Below are 24,958 nucleotides of genomic sequence, written 5' to 3' on the forward strand. Positions count from 1 at the left end.
ATTCTTTGTTGCTGAGCCACCAATGGCTACTTGATCATTAATTAGAGTGTCTTCATAATTGTATTTTATTCACTGGCCTTGCATGGCCTTTATATTTCTACTTAGTTATCAGACTCTGTAATTGTGATTTTAAAATATTGGATTGGCCAAAAAGTTTGTTTAGGTTTTTCTGTTGGATATCATGGGAAAACCTGAATGAACTTTTTGGCCAACCCAATATAATAATAATATATCAATATTATTAACATTTATATAGTATTAACATTTCTATATTATTAACATTCATATTATAATAATATATTAATATCAATTGAACATTCATATTGATATTGTAAATTCATTGATTTACATTATCAATATTAATTTTCAATATAATTATAATCATAACAACTAATGATAATGCTTAAAAGCAAAACACTATTAAGGGACGGAACTCACAAGATTTAGGGCAATGAGATCACCTGTCATGCTGTTACCTCACTGAGCTCCAATGTCCTCATGTGTAAACCCAGAGAGATGACATTGTTCTATATCCATCAGTTCAGTTCACTTCAGTTCAGTTCAGTCGCTCAGTCGTGTCTGACTCTTTGCGACCCCATGAACCGTAGCACCCCAGGCCTCCCTGTCCATCACAGGCAAAATAATGCCTCCCTCAAGATGTCCATGTCCATGGAAGCAACCTAGATGTCCATCAGCAGATGAATGGATAAGAAAGCTGTGGTACATATACACAATGGAGTATTAATCAGCCATTAAAAAGAATACATTTGAATCAGTTCTAATGAGGTGGATGAAACTGGAGCCTATTATACAGAGTGAAGTAAGCCAGAAGGAAAAACATAAATACAGTATACTAACGCATATATATGGAATTTAGAAAGATGGTAACAATAACCCAGTGTATGAGACAGCAAAAGAGACACTGATGTATAGAACAGTCTTATGGACTCTGTGGGAGAGGGAGAGGGTGGGAAGATTTGGGAGAATGGCAATGAAACATGTAAAATATCATGTAGGAAACGAGTTGCCAGTCCAGGTTCGATGCACGATGCTGGATGCTTGGGGCTGGTGCACTGGGATGGCCCAGAGGGATGGTATGGGGAGGGAGGAGGGAGGAGGGTTCGGGATGGGGAACACATGTATACCTGTGGCGGATTCATTTTGATATTTGGCAAAACTAATACAATTATGTAAAGTTTAAAAATAAAATAAAATTAGAAAAAAAAAGATGTCCATGTCCAAATCCCCAGAAGCTGTGAATATGTTATGTTACATGGCAAAGAGAAATTAAAGATGTTACTCGATTGAACTTAAAATAGGGTGATTATTCTGGATTATCCAGATGGCTTGAATGTAAGCACAATGGTCCTTCGAAGAGTTAGAGGAGGATGTTATGACTGAAGACAGGCACAGAAAGATGCTATGATCTGGCTGGGAAGGTGGAGGAAGGGGACCATGAGAAAAGGAAGCCTCTGATACGATGGAAAATGCAAAGAAACTGATTCTCTGTCAGAGCAATCAGAGAGGAATTCAGCCCTGTTGACAACCTTGGTTTAAGTTCAGTAAGACCTGTGTCTGACTTCTGACTACAGAACTGTGCGATGATACATTTGTGTTGTTTAAGTCACTAAGTTTGTGGTAATGTACTGCCTCCAGCTTTCTGAGGTATTGACAAAAGCTAACACAATCCTAAAGGAAATCAACCCAGAATGTTCATTGGAAGGACCAATCTGAAGCTTCAGTATTTTGACCACCTGATGCAAAGAATCAACTCACTGAAAGAGACCCTGATGCTAGGAAAGACTGAGGGCAGGAGAAGGAGGTGACAGAGGATGAGATGGTGGATGACATCTCCAACCCGATGGACTTGAGTTTAAGCAAGCTCTGGGATGCTGTGAAGGACAGGGAAGCCTTAGCGTGCTGCAGTTCATGGGATCGAAAAGAGTCAGACACAACTCAGCGACTGAACAACAATAATACAACACCACTCGTGTTTTTCTCTAAAAGGTGTTTTCCTGTGACTCACTTAATTTTAGTGTTTTCTGCATTTTGGTAGGCTGTTTCACAGTTTATCAAGTCCTTGTTCCAAGAGGATTAAAATATTATTTCACTGCTTCCTGAAATAATAAAGATCAGAGTGAAAATAAACACAGACTTAAAAATTAGTAGAATATACCCATGAGATGAAGGGCTGGTTTTCTGAAAAGACAGACCAAATAGACAAACTTTAGCTAGACTCACCAAGAAAGAAAGAGGCGATTCCAACAGGTTAAATTAGAAATGAAAAAGGAGAAGTTACAACTAATACCACAGAAATATAAAGGATCATAAGACACTATTACAGATAACTATACATCAACAAATTAGACAAATAAATTCATACAAGACTGAATTATGAAGAAACAGAAAATCTGAATAGGCTGACTTCTAATAGGGAAATTGAAACAATAATGAAAACACAAAACTCCCAAAAAACAAAAGCCCAGGCCTAGATGGCTTTACTGGAAAATTCCACAAAACATAAAAAAAAATATTTAATATCCTTCTCAAACGTTTCCTAAAAATCAAAGAGGAGGAAAATTTTACAAACAAATTTTATGAAGCCTGCATTACCCTGATACCAAAACCTGACAAGTACACTACAAAAAAAGAAAATTACAGGCCGATATCCTTGATGAGCACAGACACAAAAAGCATCAGCAAAACACTAACAAACTGAATGTAATTATACAGTAAAAAATCATATACCATGATCAAGCGGGATTTATTCCAGGGGTGCAAGGATGGTTTCATTGATTCTGCAAATCAACCAATGTGAGACATTCACAAAATGAAGGATAAAAATCATATGATCATCTCAATAGATGTGCAAAAACATTTGACAAAATTCAAAATCCATTTATGATGTTGATATCAACAAATTGGATACAGTAGGAATGTACCTCAACATATAAAGGCCATAAGGGCTTCCCTGGTGGTTCAGAGGTTAAAGTGTCTGCCTGCAATGCGGGAGACCAGGGTTCAATCCTTGGGTCGGGAAGATCCCCTGGAGAAGGAAATGGCAACCCACTCCAGTATTCCTGCCTGGAGAATCCCATGGACGGAGGAGCCTTGTAGGTTACAGTCCACGGGGTCGCAAAGAGTCAGACACAACTGAGCCACTTTTCTTTTCTTTCTTTATGACAAGCCCACAGCTAACACACTCAACAGTGAAAAGCTGAAAACTTTTCTTCTAAGAGAAGAGTAAGACAAGGATGCCCACTCTTGCCACTTTTATTCAACAAAGTATTAGAAGTCATAGTCCCAGCAATGAGTCAAGAAAAAATTTTTTAAAATAAATTCAAGTCGAAAAGGAAGTAATAACACTGATACTATTTGCAAATGACATGATACTATTAATACATAGAGAACCTTGAAGACTCCACCAAAAAAAAAAAAAAAAAACTGTTTGAACTAATGAATTCAATAAAGTTTTAAGATACAAAATCAATACACAGGAACTTCCCTGGTAGCTCAGTGGTAGAGAACCTGCCTGCCAATGCAGAAGACACAGGTTCCCCTGATCTGAGAACATCCTACATGGTGTGGGGCAACTAAGCCTGTGTGCCACAACTGTTGAGCCTGTGCTCCAGAGCCTGCGAGCCAGAACTACTGAGCCCACATGATGCAACTCCTGAAGCCCACGAGCCCTAGAGCCCATGCTTGGCAACAAGAGAAGCTACCACAACGAGAAGCTCACAAATCACAACTAGAGCAGCCCCTGCTTGAGATAACTAGAAAAAAAGCCCACAGAGCAACGGAGACCCAGTACAACCCAAAAATTCAATACTCAAAAATACACTGTGGCTAGTAACAAACTATGAGAAAGAGGAATTAACATAACAATGTAATTTACAATTGCCTCAAAAAGGACATAATGCCTAAGAATAAATTGAATCAAGGAAGTGAAAGACTTGTACTCTGAGAACTATAAGACCCTGATGAAGGAAACTGAGGACAATACAAAAGGATGGAAGGTTATGCATTATCATCCTGCTATGAAGAGACCCAGAACTGGGAAGGGGGCTGAGCACCCTGGTGCCACACTGAAGGGTCAGCCTGTGCTGCAGGAATACATTCTAGCAGCCTATCCCTGTAACTAAGTGGTGCCATTGTTTTTTCTAATGGATCCAGCTGCCAGTGCAGGGAACATGGGTTTGATCCCCAGTCCGGGAAGATCCCACATGCCACAGAGCAACTAAGCCTATGTGCCACAAGCACTGAGCCTGCACCCTAGGGCCCGCGCTCCACAACAAGCGTAGCCCCCACTCTCTGCAACTAGAGAAGCCTGAGCACAGCCAAAAATAAACAAAATGAGACAAAACCCTACTGGCACTAAACTAAAATTTTTGTGCATTCGATTGTTTTTAAAATAGCCAAACAAGCAGACTTTTAGCCATTTAGATCCTAATTTTACATATCCTGTGAAATATACCCAACGTCTGCTGGCCATTGATTAGGTAAATCTTTATGGTTGCAAGACCCCAAGCCACCATGACACCTGCCCTATGAAGCCCTTTCACCCAGGGACTCCAAACCATGCTACTTAGTTGATATCAACTGGATGCACGAGCTCCTGGCAGACTCTTCTGTTCCCCCTCTGGATGGTGATCGCCATAGTGCAACCTTTGAACATCCTCTCTCACACAGCCTGTAAGGTCATTGTGTGTTACTACTGCCTCTTGGGGTCATGAGTTTTTCCTAAACTGGTCCCCAGATCCTCAACCCCCACCCCCCAACCTGAGTGTCTGGCTCACCATGCTGTTCCCTCTACCTGGATGGTTCTGCATTTTTTAGCCTCATCATATCCTCAGGGAAGTCCCTCCCCTCCTAGCCTCTGTGGATCCCCTCCTCCACCAAGGAATCTATTTATAACACACATGGGACCTCCTTGTTGGCTCAGACTGTATTTGCAATACACACTCACAAGTCACTACACCTCTCCCTTGTTCCATACATGATATCCTATGCTTGCAGTGCTTAGTCACTCAGTCGCATCCAAATCTTTGTGACGCCATGGACTATAGCCTGCCAGGCTCCTCTGTCCACGGGATTCTCCAGGCAAGAATACTGGAGTGGGTTGCCATTTTCCTCCTCCAGGATATCTTACCGATCCAGGGATCGAACCCGCATGTCCTGTGTCTCCTGAATTACAGGCAGATTCTTTACCCACTGAGCCAATAGGCAAGCCCTTGTTCCATACCCCGTTGGATTTACCACTGAATTATCATTGCAGTGGTAATTCTCTGGGACTAGTTTCCTAGGATGATCTGCTTAGCATCTTCCCCTCCCGCTAGACTGTGATCTACCTGACAGCAGGTTTCACAGCAACTTTTCTCCCCACTGTGATTGGCACCCAGCCCAGTGCCTGACATCCAGGAGACTCTGAAGAAACACTTGTGTGTGGAAAGAACAAAGGAGCAAAACAACTCGGAGGATCACGCTGACGTGGAATTTTCCAGGTTCCTATGAAAAAAACATGATCTCTGCTACCCTGAGAAGTCAGTGTTTTGCTCTATCAGATTCAACCCCTATCAACACACCGGTTTTGGCCTTTTTGTTAATTTCTTTGTGAGTTTCCCATGGCTCCCAACTCATGAAGGAGCTGACTCTGGGTCTCCTGGGCCAGCCCACAAGCAAAACAATCTTCCCAAATCAAAAATCTCATCACATCAGCCCCAACCCAGTTGGTCTGGGAGGAGAAACAGGTTTTTTAAGAGAATCATTTTATCATGCTTTAGGAATTTGTTGAGCTTCCCAGGTGGCTCAGTGGTAAAGAATTCGAGGGCAATGCAGGAGATACAGGTTCCATCCCTGGCTCGGGAAGATCCCCTGGAGGAGAGCATGACAACCTACTGCAGTATTCTTGCCTGGAGGATCCCATGGACAGGGGAGTCTGAGGGGCTACAGTCCATGTGGTCACAAAGAGTCAGACGCGACTGAGCAACTAAACACCAACAACAGGAATTTCTAATTTTTCTATTATTTTCACAGGTATGCGAGTGTCCCTGATTAAACAGGGATGGCGGTGAAAGGTGAAATCCAGTTATCCTTACTGGACGCATCTTATCCTGTGTGAAATAGCCTCATCCTACCTTAAGTCCTTTGTGGTCAGCTTGATAGAGTTTGCTGAACACCACAGTGTACGGTCCCTTACAGCTGGCGCCTGCAGCGCGGGAGGGGCCCACCTACAAGCTATAAATGGGAAGGGCTGGCTCGGGTGTTGGGGAGGGCTTTAGTGCAACTGATGGATAAAGGCATTATCTAACACTTCCTGAGCTTCCTATCTCCTCTGCGCAGCCTGGCCCACCCCGCTCCCTGCAGTGCCTGCATTGGATGCTCACCACCCAGGGACAGCAATTAAGGAAAGCGCGGTACCGAAGGCATGCCCGCAGTCCTCGCCCTGCGGCGTCGCGTACTCCAGGCAGCCGGCTCTCTCCTCCAGGGCCGGGCAGGGCTCGCCGCCGTTCTGAGGCTCCTGCTGCACCGCGCGCCTCCGCACGCGCGCCGTGGGCCGACACTGGTTGGCACAACCGCTCCAGGGGCTCCACTCCCCAACGATGCACGGGCGAGCTGAAAAACAGCACGATGGGGACGCACACCTGAGCACAGCCAGCGCCTGCCAGGCCGTTCCCGCCAAGACACACAGTCAAGTTCAGGCTGTGCATACATCGTGCCGGGACCGGCGGTGGATCAGGAGGAACGCACAAGGTTGACACTGACGCTACCCGCCCTGATGGTGAACTGATAAATGGGTATCCCTTAGAGACGGGCGGATGTTCCCGGATCATGAAGGTGGGTCTGAGCCAGGACCCACCCGAGTAAGAGACTGATGCCTTCAGGGTACTTCCTCTTACAGTCCAGTGTTAGATCAGCTCTTTGCCCTTGTTTTCCTTTGATTGTAACTTTATCCTCCTCTGTCCAGAATATTTTTAGGGCAACAGTAATACACACTCATTGTTGGAGGACAGGGAAGTCTGGTGCGCGGCAGCCCACGGGGTCGCAAAGAGTGGGACACAACGTAGCGACTAAACAATAGCAGTAATACACATTCATTGTAGAAAACATAAAGGAAATAAATTCTAAAAAAGAAAAGGTGGGACTTCCCTGGTGGGCTGGTGGTTAAGAATCTGTCAATGGAGGGGTCACAGGTTCCATCCCTGGTCTGGGAAAATTCCACAGACTGCAGAGCAGCTAAGCCCAAGCTGGCAACTACTGAAGCCTAGTGGCCCTAGAACCCTGCTCAGTAACAACAGAAGCCATCAGAACGAGGAGACCCCGCACCAGAGATAGCCCCTGCTCCCTGAGACTAGAAAAAGCCAATGTGCGGCAACAAAGACCCAGTGAAGCCAGGAAAAAAAAAAAAACAAAACAGGTGTTTCTCCCACCAATCACTTCTCCCACCATCCCATCACTTACCCAGGTCAATTCTTATCAGGAAATGTGCCTCCTTAAGACATGGCATAGGGCCACACCAATGACCCCTATCCAGTAGGGTTCTCCTGGTGCTCTATTCTCACCTTCCATGGCTCAGGGACTCATACACTATACGAGGTGACATTTAGAGATCAGCAACCAGGGCCCACAGAGGGTAAGAATACCCATGGTCAGGCTTGGGGGCAGAGTCAGGGGATGAATTTGGTTCTCTGCCCATGACTGTAAAAATCAATGTGGTTGCATATTTAACTTTTTCATTTAAAATCCTAATAAGTCTTTTAAAAGGACTGTACTGAGTTTTCAAGTTGAATTACTTGAAGACCTGAAATTGGATATAAGAAAAGAGAAAAACAAAGAAACAGAAGATGTACCCTGAACTGGATGCCAAAATTCCTTTCCCACAAAAACATGACCCACTTTTTCCAATCACCCTCATACATTCAAGTTTTCAAAGTCTTCACCAAGAAAACACCCAAACTTCTTTGAAATCTGATGGGACTTCTGACAATTTGTACTTGAAAACGCATTTTGCCTTTCGGCACACTCTAGTTTAGGGTTCGTGGTGTCTGGAAGCTACATCATTCGGTAGCACTACCCATGACATGAAAAGGGTAACATACATCATAAACTTCGGTCAGTAACTAAAGAGTGTCAAACTGCTGTAAAACTGCTTTTATTAATCATCTAAAAACTTATAGGTAGGACTTCCCTGGTGGTCCAGTGGTTAAGACTCTGTGCTTCCACTGCAGGGGCTCCGGATTTGATCCTTGGTCAGGGAACTAAGATCATACATGCCTTGCAATGTGGCAAATAAATAAAATAAAATCCTGTGAACCTAAAAACAAAACAGACAAAAATCCTATAGGTATCACATGTCAACAATCTAAGGAAGCAAGAATGAGCCACACCAGAGTTCATTTCTAATATCTGCCATGCGCACATCCTTTGGAAAATCAATAACAGGTCACTTCCTGCTCATTATCTCTTGTTAACCTTCCCTTTTTATTTTCACAGCCCTGTGATTCAATTGGCCCATAGAACCAGAAGGCATTTAAGGAGATTTCAGGTTAGGAGCTGGTTGAGAAGGACACCTCCTGTCCTTAATTCCTTTAATAACTCTTTTTCTTCCCCCAAATCTCTTCATCCCTGAGTTTAGTTAGTCCTATGCTTGAACTACACTTAATAATACACTTTAAAAATATACACTTGTTTCAAAAATTAAACATTTGAAGGCAGTATAAAATTCAATTTTGCCATGGCTTTAACCCAAAACTTAGTTATATGGCCTTGGTTATACCCTATCCATCACCGACTCAATGGACATGAGTTTGAGCAAAGGTCTGGGAGATGGCGAAAGACAGGGAAGCCTGGGGTGGTGCAGTCCATGGGGTCGCAGAGTAGGACACTATTGTGCGACTGAATAACGACAACAATACATTATCCATAGGGTAACAGTTGACATGGGAGGATGAATTTAGTCTCCCAGTATTTCTTCAACACTTATGTCTTGTCTCATAAATCTTTATTTATTTGGGAATCATAGGTAAAGTCCTCAAATCACAGAATGATTGAATCAATTGTTGTTCCTATTGGTTAATATTTGTCCTTGGCAAAATGCTATGCCCTTTCTTCCTAATCTATGACTTTGTATGTATGTGCTAAGTGGCTTCCGTCATGTCCAACTCTTTGTGACCCTACCGCCAGGCTCCTCTGTCCATGGGATTCTCCAGGCAGGAATACTGGAGTGGGTTGCCATGCCCTCTTCCAGGGCATGTTCCCAACCCAGGCATTGGACCCACGTTTCTTAAGTCTCTTGCATTGGCAGGCAGCGTTCTTTACCACTAGCGCTACCTGAGAAACCCAATCTATGATTTTAACAGCCTCATAAGGAGAATCAGAAAGTTCTGGGCCCCGAACAAGAACATCTTGGGGTCTTCATTGTCAAACAAAGTGAAAAAAGTTCATGTAGAGTTTCACCAGTAGACAGGTGTTCCACAAAATATTTTGAGTTGGAAGATGAGTCTGAAGTATTTATTCCTGTTCTGCACAAAAGATTCTCATCTTGATTAACTTGTGAACTTTTGATTCTTTGGATTGCAATTTGTCACAGATCATAAGCAATCTTTGGTCACGGAGGTTGGGAGAACAGAAACTTCTGACAGATTTATTACCACAAGTCATATATCTCAGCTACTTGACACAGATTTCCTTTTGAACTCTTCCATTAGTAGTCTTGTTACCTTCCCACTAAAGCTCACCTAACTCACATCTGTATACAGCATAACAAAACAGTCTTTCTTCACATGATTTTCTTATCCTTCACATTTCACTGGCTGTCACTGGGGGCCGGCAGACTCTCACCTAGCCAGCAGAAAGAGCTCCTGATTCCAAGCTCACTGCAGCTTCCCCAGGTCTTTGTTTGAATTTAATGGAACCACCTACCCTTTTTAGAGGAAAGCAGCCTAGATTGAATGGGTGCCTAGAAGCACTGCAAGCCTTTTTCTTCTCCTTTGTTTCAACTCCACATAACATTCAGGTGAGTTTCCCCAGAAGTGGACCCTCAGACATGGATCTGACTGAGAGCAATTTACTTGGGAGGTGATCCCAGGACGTATAAGGGAATGGGAAACGGAGACAGAATCAGACATGGAAGAGAACAGAGGTAGGAAGGGGATGTCTAAGCTTCTACTTTGGGTGCAGTGAATGCCTCTGGCTCTGGGGTCACTGGGGAGTGGCAAGTGGACAGATCCGGAATGGAAGGAACCGTCAAGCCTTTCCCCATACATGCCAGCTCATGTCCCTCCCTCTGGAGCCTTCTGGTTATCAGACGTCCCCACCATAGCCACAGGGAGAACAGCCAAGAGCAAAAAAGTAAGTTAAACAGTTCAGTAATGAATCTTCACACAAGAGTAGGGGATATTTCCCCATGTTCTAAGGGGAATACCCAGTCATATCAAAGTAAAATTGGGCTTCCTGGGTGGCTCAGCGGTAAAGAATCTGCCTGCCAATGCAGGAAACTCAAGAGATGAGGGTTTGATCCCTGGATCAGAAAGATTCCCTGGAGAAGGAAATGGGAACTGACTCCAGTATTCTTGCCTGGAAAATCCCATGGACAAAAGAACCAGGCGGGCTACAGTCCATGGGATCGCAAAGAGTTCAGTCACTGAGTGACTGAACACAAGTGGGATCCAAGTAAAATTACTTCAAAAGATGTACCACTACTCTCTCTCTCTCTCTCTTAATGGCTTTTAAAACTCCTTCCAAGGTTTTGCCATTGAATTTGGAATAGAATTCAAACTCCCTAAGTGGCCCACCAAGTCCTGGGTGACCTGCCTGTGCCTGCCTGCCACTCCCACTGGGAGCCAGCCCCCACTCCCCAACACCTCTTTCCAAGCTCTGCCCACGGTGGCCCCTTTGCCCCTGCCACACCCACTCATGCTTTTTCAGGACCTTTGGCTGTGTGTTCCCTCTGCTGGAATGTTCCTCCCACACTGGGCATGGCTGGGTTCGGCTCATCTTTGAGGTCCCAGCTGAACTATTTCCTTTCCAGGGAGACCTTCCCTGACCGGCTTATCACACACACACATACACACACCCCACAAAATTATTTCCTCTCAGACCTCAGTGTTTCCTGCCTTCTAGCATCTCCATAATTCAGAATACCAACCAAATGAAGTCGCTCAGTTGTGTCTGACTCTTTGCAACCCCATAGACTGTAGCTTGCCAGGCTCCTCAGTCCATGGGACTTTTCCAGGCAAGAATACTGGAGTGGGTTGCCATTCTCTTCTCTAGGGGATCTTCCTGACCCAGGGATTGAACCTGGGTCTCCTGCATTATAGGTAGACTCTACCTTCTGAGCCACCAGGGAAGCCCATAATTCAGAATACATATGTATTTATTTTGTTTATTGTTCATTTTGTATTTCATCCCTAGCACTTGGCAGATGGCAGGTGCTCCATAAATTGTCAGATGGATGAATGAAATGGCATTAGACCAGGTCCTCCTCCTTTCTAAATTAAATTCTACATTGAAACAGACTCTGGCCTGCTCACATCATAAGTATTGGGTTGGGTTAAAAGTTCATTTGGGTTTTTCTGTAATGAACTTTTTGCCCAACCCAATAAGAAGCCAAAGGACTGACAGAGGCTCCAGGGTGTGAAGGAAAGCCGGAGGAAGAACAAAGTCAGAAACTCGCAGAGCCAAACACAGAAGAAATTCCTAACCTGGGCCAGAGTTGCCTGGGATCTCCTGGCAATGGTGGCCCCAAAGAGTGCCCCTGGAAGGAGCACTGCTTCTCTGCTCCTTAAGGTTACGTAGAGTCCAGTTTCTCCCAGCAACCACAGTCCATCAAGTCCTTCTTAATCCATTTATATCTCCTGGCATTACCACATCTTGAAAGTGACAAGCTTTTTCAGCATTAATATCTGTGGGGTGAGGTGGTATTTCCTTTTATTTGAGCCTGATTTCCCTCACTCAAGAATTTCAGAATACGGTGGGAAAACCCCTGTGTGTATCTCGTCTGAGCCACTCATGGACTTACTGTTCCAGTAGACCCCTGCCCCGCAGCTTTTGGACCCATCTTTCTATAGACACTTTCCCTCCCAGATTTCCCACTCAACTTTCCCCAGGCCCATTCCCAGTCCAGATAGAGGTGGAAACCAGAATTACACACACTATTTTCAATTGTAGGTATCAAGTGTTAGTCGCTCAGCTGTGTCCGACTCTTTGCGACCCCATGGACTGTAGCCTGCCAGGCTCCTCTGTCCATAGGATTCTCTAGGCAAGAATACTGGATTGGGTTGCCATTCCCTTCTGCAGGGATCTTCCCCACCCAAGGATTGAACCCAGGTCTGCTGCTCTGCAGACAGATTCTTTACCATCTGAGCCACCAGGGAAGTCCTGTAGGTATCAAAGGGTAATCTAAAAAATTTTTTTTCTAATGCTTTTCCTTGATGATGCCAAATACACACACACGCGCGCACACACACACACACACACACAGCAGCAGCAGCAGCAGCAGCAGCAAACTGAGCTGAAGGGCAAGCTCCTTCATTTCATGAATACAATCTGGATTATTTCTTCTTAATGTAAGGCCTGGTTATCTTCCTATAGTCTCTCCTTGGTTAATCAGACACTCAAACTTTCCTCTCTGTAATCTGGCCCTGCCTGCCTGGCTCTTTGCCACCTAAAAGGTGAAGGCCACCCACGATCAAGCACTTTCTCCCTCACTTTTTAAAGTTCCAATCAGTTCTTAGCCCTAACCATTTCTAAGGAAATATTCTTTTTGCACTTTATGCACAGCAGCAGCATTGATGCTTGGCTTCTGTTTCTCGACAGTCTATGGAAGGGAATTCCCTGGTGGTTGTGGTTAGGACTCCATACCCTCACTGCCGAGGATCTGGGTTTGATCCCTGGATGGAGAACTAAAATCCCACAAGCTGTACAGCACAGCCAAAAACTGAAAGAAAAAAAAAAAGTCTATGAAGGAAAAATAAAACAGTCCCTTACACACACACACACATTCCTCAGGGTGACACAATTTTATTTATTTTTTTAAAGATCTTTTTCTTTTATGTGGACCACTTTTAAAGTCTTTATTGAATTTGTTACAATAGTACTTCCGTTTTATGTTTCAGTTTTTTGGCTGCAAAGCATGTGGGAATCTTAGCTCCCTGACCAGGGACCGAACCCACACCCCCTGCATTGGAAGATGAAGTCTTAACTACTGACTGCCAGGGAAGCCCCTGGGTGACACAATTTTAAATTTGCGTCATCTGCCTTTTTCTCTCTCCTTCTGCATATGTGCCCCTTTCCCAGGAAACTTGTCACAACTTCTCTGAAAGTCAAACAAGACCATAAAAATTGCCCAAGTGCCTACGGAGCCCCTCAAAAGCATAAATAAAATGATCAAGTATTTGTTTCCTCTTGCAGAAACCACGTTATTGGTCCCTGATAGGTTGGTTTTGTTTTGTTTTTTCTTTTGAGATATTAACTGGACAAGTTTATGAAATGCTAGCAGGACAGTGAAATGAACTGTCACCTTTGAAAAACAGGGTTGTTTTTTTGCACCCCGTGCAAACCTGGGGTGGGGAGGAAGGGGATAAAAATAAAAAATATAACGATACTTTTCTAGGTAATAAGTTTCTAAGGTGAGTTCTGTTCTCCTTTTGTGCATTTTCTGCAACAAACATATAAGGAAACTATCATTTTTTAAAAGGACATGTGGATATGCCTCAGAGGCACTGAGTGGTCGGTCCCATTTTTTTTGGACAATCGTTTGTTAGCAACATTGCAAAAGCTCTTGAGTGTGTGCATGCTCAGTTGCTTCAGTCATGTCTGACTCTGTGACCTTAGGAGTATAACCTGCCAAACCCCTCTGTCTATGGGATTCTCCAGGCAAGAATACTGGAGTGGGTTGCCATGCTCTACTCTAGGGGATCTTCCCGAACCAGGGATTGAACCCGCTGTCTCTTATGTATCCTGCGTTGGCAGGCAAGTTCTTTACCTCTAGTGCCACCTGGGAAGCTCCGCAATAACTCTTAGGGGATTTCAAAGAGGAGCAGGGCACATTTTCTTGCCCTCGAGAGGCACACAATTGATGGAGAAAAAAAAGACTCACTCTACCAGTATTTATATGGTGCCTGCTCTGCAAAGTCCACAGCTTCCCATAAAGCCTCATTTCCCTGAGGCAGTGAAAACCTAATGTTTAAACCTGTGGGCTCTGGATCCAGAGCCCCTGAGTTCAAATGTCACTTCATCACTTTTTAGCTGTGTGACTTTGGACAAACTGCTTGACCTTTCTGCGCTTGTTTAGCTCATTCGTAGAATGAGGTCAAAATGGAGAATGCCTTGGTGGGTTGTGAGACCTAAGTAAATTGAGAGCTGTGAGGCTGCTTAGAGAGGAGGGCCTGGCACAGAGTAAGTGCTGGGTAAGCATGGATGACTTTCCCCTCCTGGACTGCACACCCAGGGCTGCAGCCAAATCATGTCAAATTCTGGCGCCAGTCCCTGCTCGTTATTTCCGCAGGGACAAAGGCAGGGGAAGCCACACACTGTCTCTCAGGCCATGACGGCTCCAGTGAAGTCTTGACTTTTTAAATCATCGTGGACTGTGCCGTCCTTTTTGGGGGGTGAGTTTGGGAGCCTGTATTTTCCAGCATGGTGCCCCTGCTCCCTCCAGTTAAGATGTCAGCAGATTTTGGCCACTTGATTTCCTAGTGCTGTGTGCTAAGACATTTTAGTTGTATCTGACTCTCTGTGACCCCACAGACTGTAGCCCGCTAGGTTCCTCTGTCCATGGGATTCTCCAGGCAAGAATACTGGAGTGGGTTGCCATTTCCTCCTCCAGGGGATCTTTCAGACCCAGGGATAGAACCTGGTCTCTTACATCTCCTTACACTGGCAGGCAGGTTCTTTACCACTAGCACCACCCGGGAAGCCCTAGTTGGTTTCCGAGATTCCCCATCAATCTGGCAGAAGAGACTGGCCCATATAGGCTACTCGTTTCTTTGTCCTGCTTCACTTGAGTTTATGATTACTCTTCCCTAAGTTGCTCATCCAAGATCTAGTGCAACTTACTGCTTCTATGGTCTTAGAAGGCAGATTCTGTGAACACAGCTGATGAGCTGGAGCCTGGGCGTTAGGAGCCTGATAAGCAAATCTTCCAGGAAGTTCTTTCAGGGCAGGGTAACTTGGATCTGGCTCCTCCTTGGCCTTTTCCCATATCTGCTCAGGCTCAGCCAATGGTGAATTTTCTATCATTTGGGGGTGTGGGGTAGTTATGAACATACATTATGGGTGTTGAAACCCATGCCATCACCCTAATGAGATTTTCTGAGATGATTAGTTTCAGAACTTGTTTTTTGTTGGAAAGCTTAGTCATTCTGGGTTTGTGTGTGTGTCTGTGTGTCTGTGTGTCTGTGTGTGTGTTTTCTTGGCTGTGCTGTGGGGCATGTGGGATCTTAGTCCCCTGCCCAGGGATCAAACCTGCACCTCCTGGATTGGTAGCATAGAGGCTTAACCTCTGTGCTGCCAGGGAAATCCTGAAAGTTTAGTCACTTATTTTTACTGAGTAAAAAAATAACTTTCTATTTAGAAAAAAATTTCCAGTACTTCATCTCTTAGCCACATCAAAAAAATAATAACAATAATGCATTTATCAAGATGAAAAAATCAGAAGGGCTAGAGGTAAGTTCCATTGACACAGTTACCTTTTTCATTCACATGTAATGTCATTTCAGACAAAACTGCTTCCAGCAGCATTGGCAGGTAATGCATCCTTAGGTAAGAAGCAAACAAGATTCTCAGAGGCAGAGCGGTTCTTTGTACACCGAGTCACTGGGAGCTTTGAGCTGCTGCACCTTGATTTATCCAGGAGTAAATCACAGCTATGAGTTGGCACAGACAGATGGGGCTGATGGCAGCTTGAAAGCAGGTAGTCATGGGTTCTGACTCATTCTGTTCCCCACTAGTGTTAACTTTGTGATGGGAAAGCCCTCTGAAAGCCCCAGCTCCTACAGCTGGGAAACACCAATACCAGCCCACCTCACCTTCTCCCCAAACACACAGCATGGTTGTGATGCTGGTCCAGGGCCAAGGAAGCCAAGCAGCTCAGCTCCGTCTTGCCCCTCACTCTCCCTCAGCGTGGAGGCCTGAGAAGGCTCAGGCTCACAGAGTGGCTGCCTTCCAACTGTCTCTATTTTCTTTCTTCTTTTAAAAAACAGTTTAATTAATTTATTTATTTGGCCGTGCCAGGTTGTATTTGCAGGATTCTCCGAGATCTAGTTCCCAAACTAGGAATGGAACCCAGGTCCCCAGCACTGGGAAGGAGGAGTCTTAGCCACTGGACCACCAGGGAAGTCCCTGGTTGTCTCTATTTTCTTGCTGCCTTGTCCCCAAAACTCCAGATGCAGAGAATCTATCACGGAGGAGCCTTTTCCATCCCAAGCCTGTTTCTGCCTAGGCCTGGGAGAGCCTCTGCTAACTCCCTTGGGAAGGGCATTTAAGGTTCCTGAAAATACTCCTTTAAAAATCCTATCAGGCCCCATTCCCTTTTCTGGTTTGGGTTTCTTCGTCCGCCGCCCCAGCCCTCCCTAAGCACAAAGAGCCCAGGATTTTTTTCTGAGTTCTCTGGGAGATGGTAAAGTCTTCTCTCTTCTGCTATCACCTTCCCCAAAAATCCTCACTTTGAAATGACAGGCCTTTGTTTTAGTATTTCTGCTTCCTGGACTAAAAAGGAGGGATTTATTTTTGACCAAATAGAGACTTGGAGGATTCTGGAATTCCTCACAGCATTGTTAGGGCTCATGAAAAGGCCAGTTCTCCTCCTGACACTCACCTATCTAGCTGTGTTCACTGTCTGTCCTGTTCATCAGGTGACTGTCAGGGCCTGGCCTAGCACTGGCACAAAAGGCTGCTGCCCACAGGTAACACTGAACAGCCATGGATGCTTTCCTCCTAGAACCCCCATCCTCCTTCTAGAGGCTTCTCGCTTATTCTCTGTGACTAGGCTTGCCCATTACTTCCTCTGAGGAGCCGTCCTTGAATTCCTCCGGTCTCCTGAGCTTTTCCTCTCTGGCCTCCCAGATCCACTGTTTTGCCACTGAGCATGTGGCAGACGGTTTTGTATGTGTGTTTCCCTGCTGGACTCAGGAGGGCAGAAACTGTGTCTTCATGGTTTTTGTATCACTGTGTTTACCACAGACTGAACTGCAGGAATTCTGTATTTCCCTTTAAAATGTAGGTAGAATGCTCAAGAGAGAAAAAAGATTTGGAGAGAGAGACTGCCATAGTGGGCAGGCTTCGCTCAAGTGATCCAGGGAACCGAGACAAACAGGAGTTTGGGAGGGATGCTGTGAGGAGCAGGGGCACCTGGCCAGAGGCTACTGCATTTCCTAAGTAATTGACTCTTCACCTTACTTGGGTAGTAAAGTGCCCTGGCTTTGGTGCAGAAGCAGGAAAGCAGCTTATCAAAAAAAAAAAAAAAAAAAAATCAATATTCTCAGATGTATCATTAGCTTTCAATCAAGATTTAAAAAAAAAAAAACTTCATGTTTTTTCAACTGTGTTCTTTCAGCAGCGGGCCTGGTTGACCATCCTGCCATGGGCCCGTGGCCTCTCCCTGACTAAAAAGAGGCAGAAAGGGTGCTACTCTCTACCAGGCATCCAGGTACCTGGGGAATAATAGCCCTGCAGGTTCCTTTTCCAGGAACATGCTGAGGCTCCCACCACACCAGGATCCTTGAGGTCAAGCCCTAATGCATGTGTGGCTTTGGGGGTGTTGTGATTATCAGGGAGCAGGGCTACTTTTCTTTCCAGACCTGGCTTCTTCTCAAGTATGCCTTGTTCTTCAGGACTACTCTCACCACGTCTTCCTTTACCTTTTAATTAAGTTGGCATTTATCACATCTATACCAGGAGCCCATACTGTGTGAGGTTTAAAGATTAAAAAGACTGAACCTAAAGGAAAACCAGCAAGAATGAAACATACTAGGAACCCTGAGATAAAACCCTTAGTCATGTTATATGGATACAACTGAATTTAAAGAATATATGGAACACCTCATAGGAGGAAGAGGCTGTGCAACGGGCCAGAGTGCAGGTGAGGACAACTGTGGCACTCCAGGAACTCCTTCTCCAGAAGAAAGCACTCTCCCAGAGCCAGGCCTTGGCGCCACGTTCCTCCTTTCACCCCCTCTTGATTGAAAGCTAAGGGTTAAAAGAAAGCACTCCTGTGGAAACTGGCCTGGGGCGTTCCCCTGGCACCTGTCAGCGCCATGTCTCCAGGCAGAAGGTGGCCGGACCAGGCCTGGAGCTCCCAAGTGGAGGGCTTCACTAGACAGAGATGGCCTGTGCCCTTCCAGAACACGGGCTCTAGTCCCTATGGCCAGGCCGTGGTGGGAAGGGGTGCTTTGGAACTGTATGTCCAGAAGACTGGAGATCCCTGGATGGAGGGGGCAGGGGGACCCTAGGATGGAGAGTCTGGGGAGCACCTAGAGAGAGGGGGCTGAGAACCCTAGGACAAAGAGAGCTGGGTGGACCTGGATGCAAGGGGCTGGAGGACCCTAGCATAGAGTTGGGTGGACCTGAATGGGGCAGGTGGCGGGTGGGGGGCGGGTTGGGGTGAGGAGGCGTCTAGGGTGGAATAGATGAGCCCAGGAAAGCCTGGCTCCGGCATTGCGGTCCCCAGTGTGGAACCTGCGTCCCTCTGCTGTGGGCGAACTGCCAGCTGCCCACCCTCGAGCCTGCCACCCACCTGGGCACGCCCTGGCATAGTCGAAGCAGCAGTCCCCGGTGAGGCGGCAGGCTTGGTCGCAGAAGCACGTCCCGTAGACCCGGTCCTGCCTCCAGCCGCTGGCGAAGCAGGCGGGGTCCCGGCCGGGGCAGCAGCGCCCGGCGTCCGCGCAGCCGGCCAGGGCCCCGGGCCACAGCCGCGCCAGCACGCACAGCGCCATCCACAGCGTCCTCATGGCGCGCACTCTGCACACCTTCGGGGCAAGTGCCGGGGTTCCTCGGAGAGCGCCAGCCCCGGAGCAGCCCGGCCCGGCCCTGCCCCGCGCCGGCCCTCGCCCCACCCCGGCCCTGGCGGCGCGCCCGTCGGGAGCCGGGCGGGGACCGGCGGGGAGGGCGCCTGCGCCCCCGGCGCCCGCGATCGACGCTCGGAACCCCGGGCCCCTGCCCACGGCGCCCATGGCCCGGCCCGCGGGGAAGGCCGGGAGGCAGCGGAAAAGCAGGTGCTCTGGGATCTCAGGGAGCGACCGGGCCCGCCAGCCGCCCCGCCAGGGCGGCCACATCTCCTGGCTCCAAACTCTGCTTCCTGACTTCTGGGGACAGGTTAGCCAGTCGGCAGCTTGACTCCGAAGCCAGGAGCCGTATCGCACTCGATGGGCACGAACCGGGCTCAGTCGCACGGCTCGCCCAGACTTAGCCCAGAAAGCCACGATGTACTTTTCCCAGGACACCCAGTTCCCCTCCGCAACCTCCCCAGGCCACTGAATCGAGAGATAAGACTGAAGAAACGTCCTTTCTTTCTGCAGCATTTTCTAATGGGTTTTTCCTGCCCCAGGAAAATGCCACTTTGTTTCACCGAAGAATCAATTAATGATACATAGACTACCAACGGTGCCTGGCTTTCTGTTAAAGCAGATTTCCCCAAAGAAATTCTGCTTGATGGTACTGTAGAATTAATTTCCGCTTTAATCAAGCGCCATCCTAACTTCGTATAGACATTTTCTTCCACCTTTTTCTCCAAATATATTTTCTGTATTCCTTTTGTTAACCAAATAGTTCTGGAAGTTTCATTTTCTTTTATGTTTTTAAACATTTAAACTATTCATGGTTTTTTGTAAGAAACTGAGACCATATAGTTGTATCTGAGAAATCTAATTAACCTCAGAATTTTTTTTTTCCTTTCTCATATGAAGACTTCTCAAAGAATTCCTGTTACTCTTCAGAGACTAGAAAAGTAGCAAAAGGAAAAAAAAACACTTGGCTATGAAAATAAACAATACAATAATCACACATAAAAAATTAAGCAAAAAAGCTGTGACATGAAAAAGATTGAATCTTTTATAAGAATTGTATCTTATAAACTGAAATCACAGATGAAGTTTGACAAGGGTACAAAGCAATTTTCCCCCACTGTCCAAAGAAAACACACTCTAAAATAAAAAAGAAATCATTTCTTTGTGATTATTTACACTAATAAATCTCAGGCTTGGAAATAATCTTATTTTCCTCTTTAGGTAAGTCTCTCTTTTTGCAATTTAATTTAAAAAGATTTACTTTTTAATATTTTTAGTTCTTGGTAGTTGATATTAAATAACTTTGTCAGCAAATTATACCCTTTGCTTTTACCTGTGTGTGTACGTTTTATTAGCATCTTCATACTAACTCATTCATGTAATTTATCTCCCACGTCTTCCCTAAGGCTGTCTGCTTTATGGAATGCCTTTAGCTAGAGACTTGTTCTGTAATGTCTTAAGAATCTGGACTTGTTCCAGGAAAACATAAATGCTCCACTGACAAGTTCATTTTCAGATACAGAAAGTAAAAGAAGATGACCTCCGGTTTAAGAGAATTAAAAATACAATGCCCAATGCTTCCTCAAATACTTTTTATCATCCCTTTTTCCTTATAACCAGACAAAACCCAAAATCTAAAATCAAAAACAGGAAGTTGGGAGTCTGTTCAGAAAGATTGGGTCCAGTTCTGACTCTATAATCTTGGACAGTTCGCCTCCAGTGTTCTCATCTCAAATAAAGAATACTAACTTTTAAGATTGCTGTGTGTTGTCTATAGAAATGAGGTGATGTGAGTAAATTGAGAACAAAGTGGTCATTAGATATCAATTAGATCGTGTCCTAATGCCCACCCCGCTCCCACTTCGTCATTTAAAGTCTAAAACCAAGTAAGAGACAAACTCCTGTTTTAATTGTGTGCAAAGTAGGGGGAAGGACTTCTTCACACAGTAAAGAATCTGCCTGCGATGCAGGAGACCAGGGTTCCATACCTGGGTCAGGAAGATCCTCTGGAGAAGGAGAATGGCAATCGACTCTAGTATTCTTGTCTGGAGAATTCCATAGACAGAGAAGCCTGGGGGGCTACAGTTAGTGGGATCGCAAAGAGTCGGACACGACTGAGAAACTAACACACAAAGTAGGGGGAAGCACAAAGTTAAAAAGAAGATACTGCAAATATAGCCATCCCTCTTTCTGCCGGTGGTGAGGGAATTGGTTCCATGACTGACACCGCCCCCTCTTTTCTCCCGCAGATATCAAAATCCACAGGTGTTCGAGTGTCTTCAGTACAATGGCACAGTACAGTCGCCCCACCCCAGTATCCACGGATTCTGCATCCACAGATTCAACCAACCACTGGTCAGTTGAGTACTGTGTGTGTGTGCATTCAGCCAACTCTTTGTGGCCCCAAGGACAGCAGCCCACCAGGCTCCTCTGTCCATAGAGCTGGATGGAAATGATTACTTCCTATTACCAAACATAAAAAGGAGCTTGTCTGTGGTAGGTGACTTTGAAAGAAAACTCACAGTTTCAAGTTATATCTTGTACTCCCTTGAAACCATCAAGATAAGATTCTCCAGCCGGCCCCTGCAAGGGAAGCAGTTCTTGCCGGAAGGCAGAGTCGAGGGGACACTGACATTTAAAGCTGTGGAGTTCACATTCTTACTGGAAACTGGGTACAGTCGATTGCAACAATCAACCACTTTGTTTTCCATGTCCTGTAGATCTTAGGAGAACAGAAATCACCCCAGTGAATGTGCGGCGAGTATAGGAATTCACGAAACTCACCTTAAAAGACACTTTCTTCTAAAGTGTTGTTTTTGGACGTTGCCCAAGACTGGTAAAATTACAGAGGGGGAGGGAGGCCTTTCTGTTCACTGGATTTCAGAAGGCAGTCATTTTAAAGGACGTCCACATATACGATCTCATCCAACCTTGCACAACTGTGAGGGAAATGTTGGTACCCCTGTACCACAGATGACAGAGATTAGACATCTAGCTAATTAGTGACAAAACTAAATATTTCCAAAATATTGCAGAGTTCTTCCCATTACTTAAAGCTTGGTAGTGGTGATGGTGAGAGGGTAACGGAACAGAGGGACAAGTAAGACTGAGTGCTGCACTAAATGTGTGGAAATGAACATACGAATAATTTCCAGAAAGGTTTGGATATATGTCAGATGGATGGGCAGGGAGTCATAAAAGGCGTCCAGGATGCTCTGAGGGCTGTGGAGGCAATCTCTTGAGGTTGATAAACAGAAGAATTGATTCTTTTTTTCTTCCTTCCAGTTTTACTGAGATATAGTTGACATACAGGGCTTTCCTGGTAGTGCAGTGGTAAAGAATCTGCCTGACAATGCAGGAGATAGGGGTTTAATCCCTGAGTCAGGAAGATCCTCTGGAGGAAGAAATGGCAACCCACTCCAGTATTCTTGCTTGAGAAATCCCATGGACAGATGAGTCTGGTGGGCTACAGTCCGTGGGGTCAAAAAGGAGTCAAATACAACTTAACGACTAAACAACAATTGAGATAGAGCAGTGGATAAGTTTAAGGTGTACAATATAACGATTTGACCACATACATCATCACATGTATCATAACAGGTTTCATGAACATCCATCATCTCATATAGATGCAACATGTACAAAATAGAACAAAAAATTTTCCTTGTGATGAGGACTCAAGGTGTTTACTCTCTTTAATATGTAATGGAGAGCAGTGTTAATTACCTTTATCATACTGTACATTACATCCTGAGTACTTATTTGTCTTATAACTGGAAGTTTGTAGCTTTTGCCTGTCAATTTCCCACCCCACCTCATCCCCTGCCTCCAGTAGCCACAAGTCTGATCTCTTTTTTTATGAATTTGTTTTCCCCTGGACTGTACAGTAGGCTCTCGTTAGTTACCTATTCCAGGTCTCCCGCACTCCAAGTGATTCTTCATCGTCTGAGCCACCAGGGAAGCCCATTTTATACAAAGCAGTGTATAGATGTCAATCCCAATCTCCCAGTTTATCCCAACCCCACTTTCCCCTCTTGGTGTCCATATGTTTGTTCTCTGAATCTGTGTCTCTATTTCTGCTTTGCAAATAGTTTCATCTGTTTTTTATATATTTTTTTGACTTATAATTGACTGAAACACTATGTTAGCTCCTGGTATTCAACACAATGGTTCAGCATTTCTATACATCTCAAAATCATCACCATCATAAGTCTAGTTGTCATCTGTCACCCTACAATGCTATCACACAATTATTGACTGTATTCTCCACATGGTACATTTCACATCCATGACTCATTTATTTTATAACTGAAAGCTTGCACTTCTTAATTTCCCTCACCATTTCATTATCCTCCCCAAAGCCCTCTTGCCTCTAGCAATCATCTGTTTGTTCTCTGTAATCTATGTCTGTTTCTATTTAGTTATGTTTATTTATTTTCTCTTTAAAATTATTTATGTTTGGTCATAATGGTCTTCGTTGCTGTGTGTGGGCTTTCTCTAGTTGTAGTGAGTGGGGGCTACTCTTCCTTCTGATGTGTGGGCTCATTGCAGAAGCTTCTCTTGCTGGGGAGCACAGGCTCTAGGCCCAAGGGCTTCAGTCATTGCGGCTCTTGGGCTCTAGAGCTCAGGCTCAGTAATCATGACTCAGGAGCTTAGCTGCTCTGCAGCACGTTGAATCCTCCTGGACCAGGGATCAAACCCACATCCCCTGTATTGGTGGGAGGATTCCTACTCACTGTCACCAGGGAAGTCCTTTGTTTGTTTGGTTTTTTTTTTAGATTCCACATGAAATAGAATAGTTGGTTCTTAGGCAGGTTTGGGGGCATTGTCAGAGGCAACATAGTGCATGGATATCTGAAAGTAAAAGTGTTAGCTGCTCAGTTGTCTCTGACTTTTGTGACCCCATGGACCGTAGCTCACCAGGCTCCTCTGCGCATGGGACTTCCCAGGTAAGAATACTGGAACTTCCTGACCCAGGGATCAAACCTGGTCTCCTGCACTGCAGGCAGATTCCTTACCATCTGGGTCACCAGGAAAACCCATAATTTATTGACAGTCAGACATAGTTAATTGTAAGATTCACCATTATTTTATGTTATACTACTAAGATATAATATATAAGACAAAACACTGTTGATTAAAATATTGTGCATACTTATTCGTGGATTGCAGTATTGTCTCAGTATATTCAAGCTGCCATACAAAATACCATCAGCTAGGTGGCTTACCATCAACTGTTGTGGCCCTTGATAGTTTACTTCGTAAAGAATCACCTGCAATGCAGGAGACCCTGGTTTGATTCCTGAGTCGGCAAGATCCCCTGGAGAAAGGATAGGCTACCCACTCCAGTATTCTTGGGCTTCCCTTGTGGCTCAGCTGGTAAAAAAAATCCACCTGCAATCTGGGATACCTGGGTTCAATCCCTGGGTTGGGAAGATCCCCTGAAGAAGGGAAAGGCTACACACTCCAGTATTCTGACCTGGAGAATTCCATGAACTCTATAGTCCATGGGGTTGCAAAGAGTCGGACACGACTGAGTGATTTTCACATTCACTTTCTTTTCAGGTGGCTTATAAACCACAAAAATTTATCCCTCACCTGTCTGTGGGCCCAAGATCAGTGTATGGTGAGAGCCTGCTTTTTAGTTCATAGCTAGTGCCTTCTAGCTGTAACCTCACATGGCAAAGGACTAGGATCTCTGGGGTCTCTTTCATGAGGGCACTTATCTCCCTCCCAAGGACCTATAACTTCCCAAAGGCCCTGCTTCCTAATACCATTGCTTTGGGCATTAGATTTCTTTTCTTTTTTAAAAAATACTTTAATTTTTACTTGTTTATTTATTTGACTACCCCCAAGTCTTAGCTGTGGCACTTGGGTCTTCAATTTTTTCTGTGGTATGCAGGATTTTTAGTTGCAGCATGTGAACTTTCGGTTATGTTCCCTGACCAAGGATGGAACCC

At 45.2% G+C, this 24,958-nt stretch overlaps 1 protein-coding gene across 4 annotated transcripts in view; it reads right to left on the reverse strand.

Moving 5' to 3' along the window:
• SBSPON (somatomedin B and thrombospondin type 1 domain containing) overlaps nt 1-19,424 on the reverse strand; it is a 37,769-nt gene extending 18,345 nt beyond the window's left edge. For 2 of the 4 annotated variants that reach the window (XR_009740848.1, XM_061438979.1), the window contains exons 1-2: nt 18,731-19,414; nt 6,418-6,612 (exon numbers count right to left, since the gene is read on the reverse strand). Coding sequence is in view for 3 of the 4 variants with exons in the window: in XM_061438979.1 (XP_061294963.1) it covers nt 6,418-6,612; nt 18,731-19,268 (733 nt within the window). In the remaining variant the exon portion in view is untranslated. Of the gene's footprint in view, nt 1-6,383; nt 6,613-18,730 lie in introns of all 4 variants that reach the window. The other 2 variants (XM_061438980.1, XM_061438982.1) reach the window with 2 other exon arrangements.
• Between the last annotated feature and the right edge of the window lie 5,534 nt (nt 19,425-24,958).

The sequence above is a fragment of the Bos javanicus genome, chromosome 14 (genome assembly GCF_032452875.1).
Source record: "Bos javanicus breed banteng chromosome 14, ARS-OSU_banteng_1.0, whole genome shotgun sequence".
Classification (NCBI taxonomy): domain Eukaryota; kingdom Metazoa; phylum Chordata; class Mammalia; order Artiodactyla; family Bovidae; genus Bos; species Bos javanicus.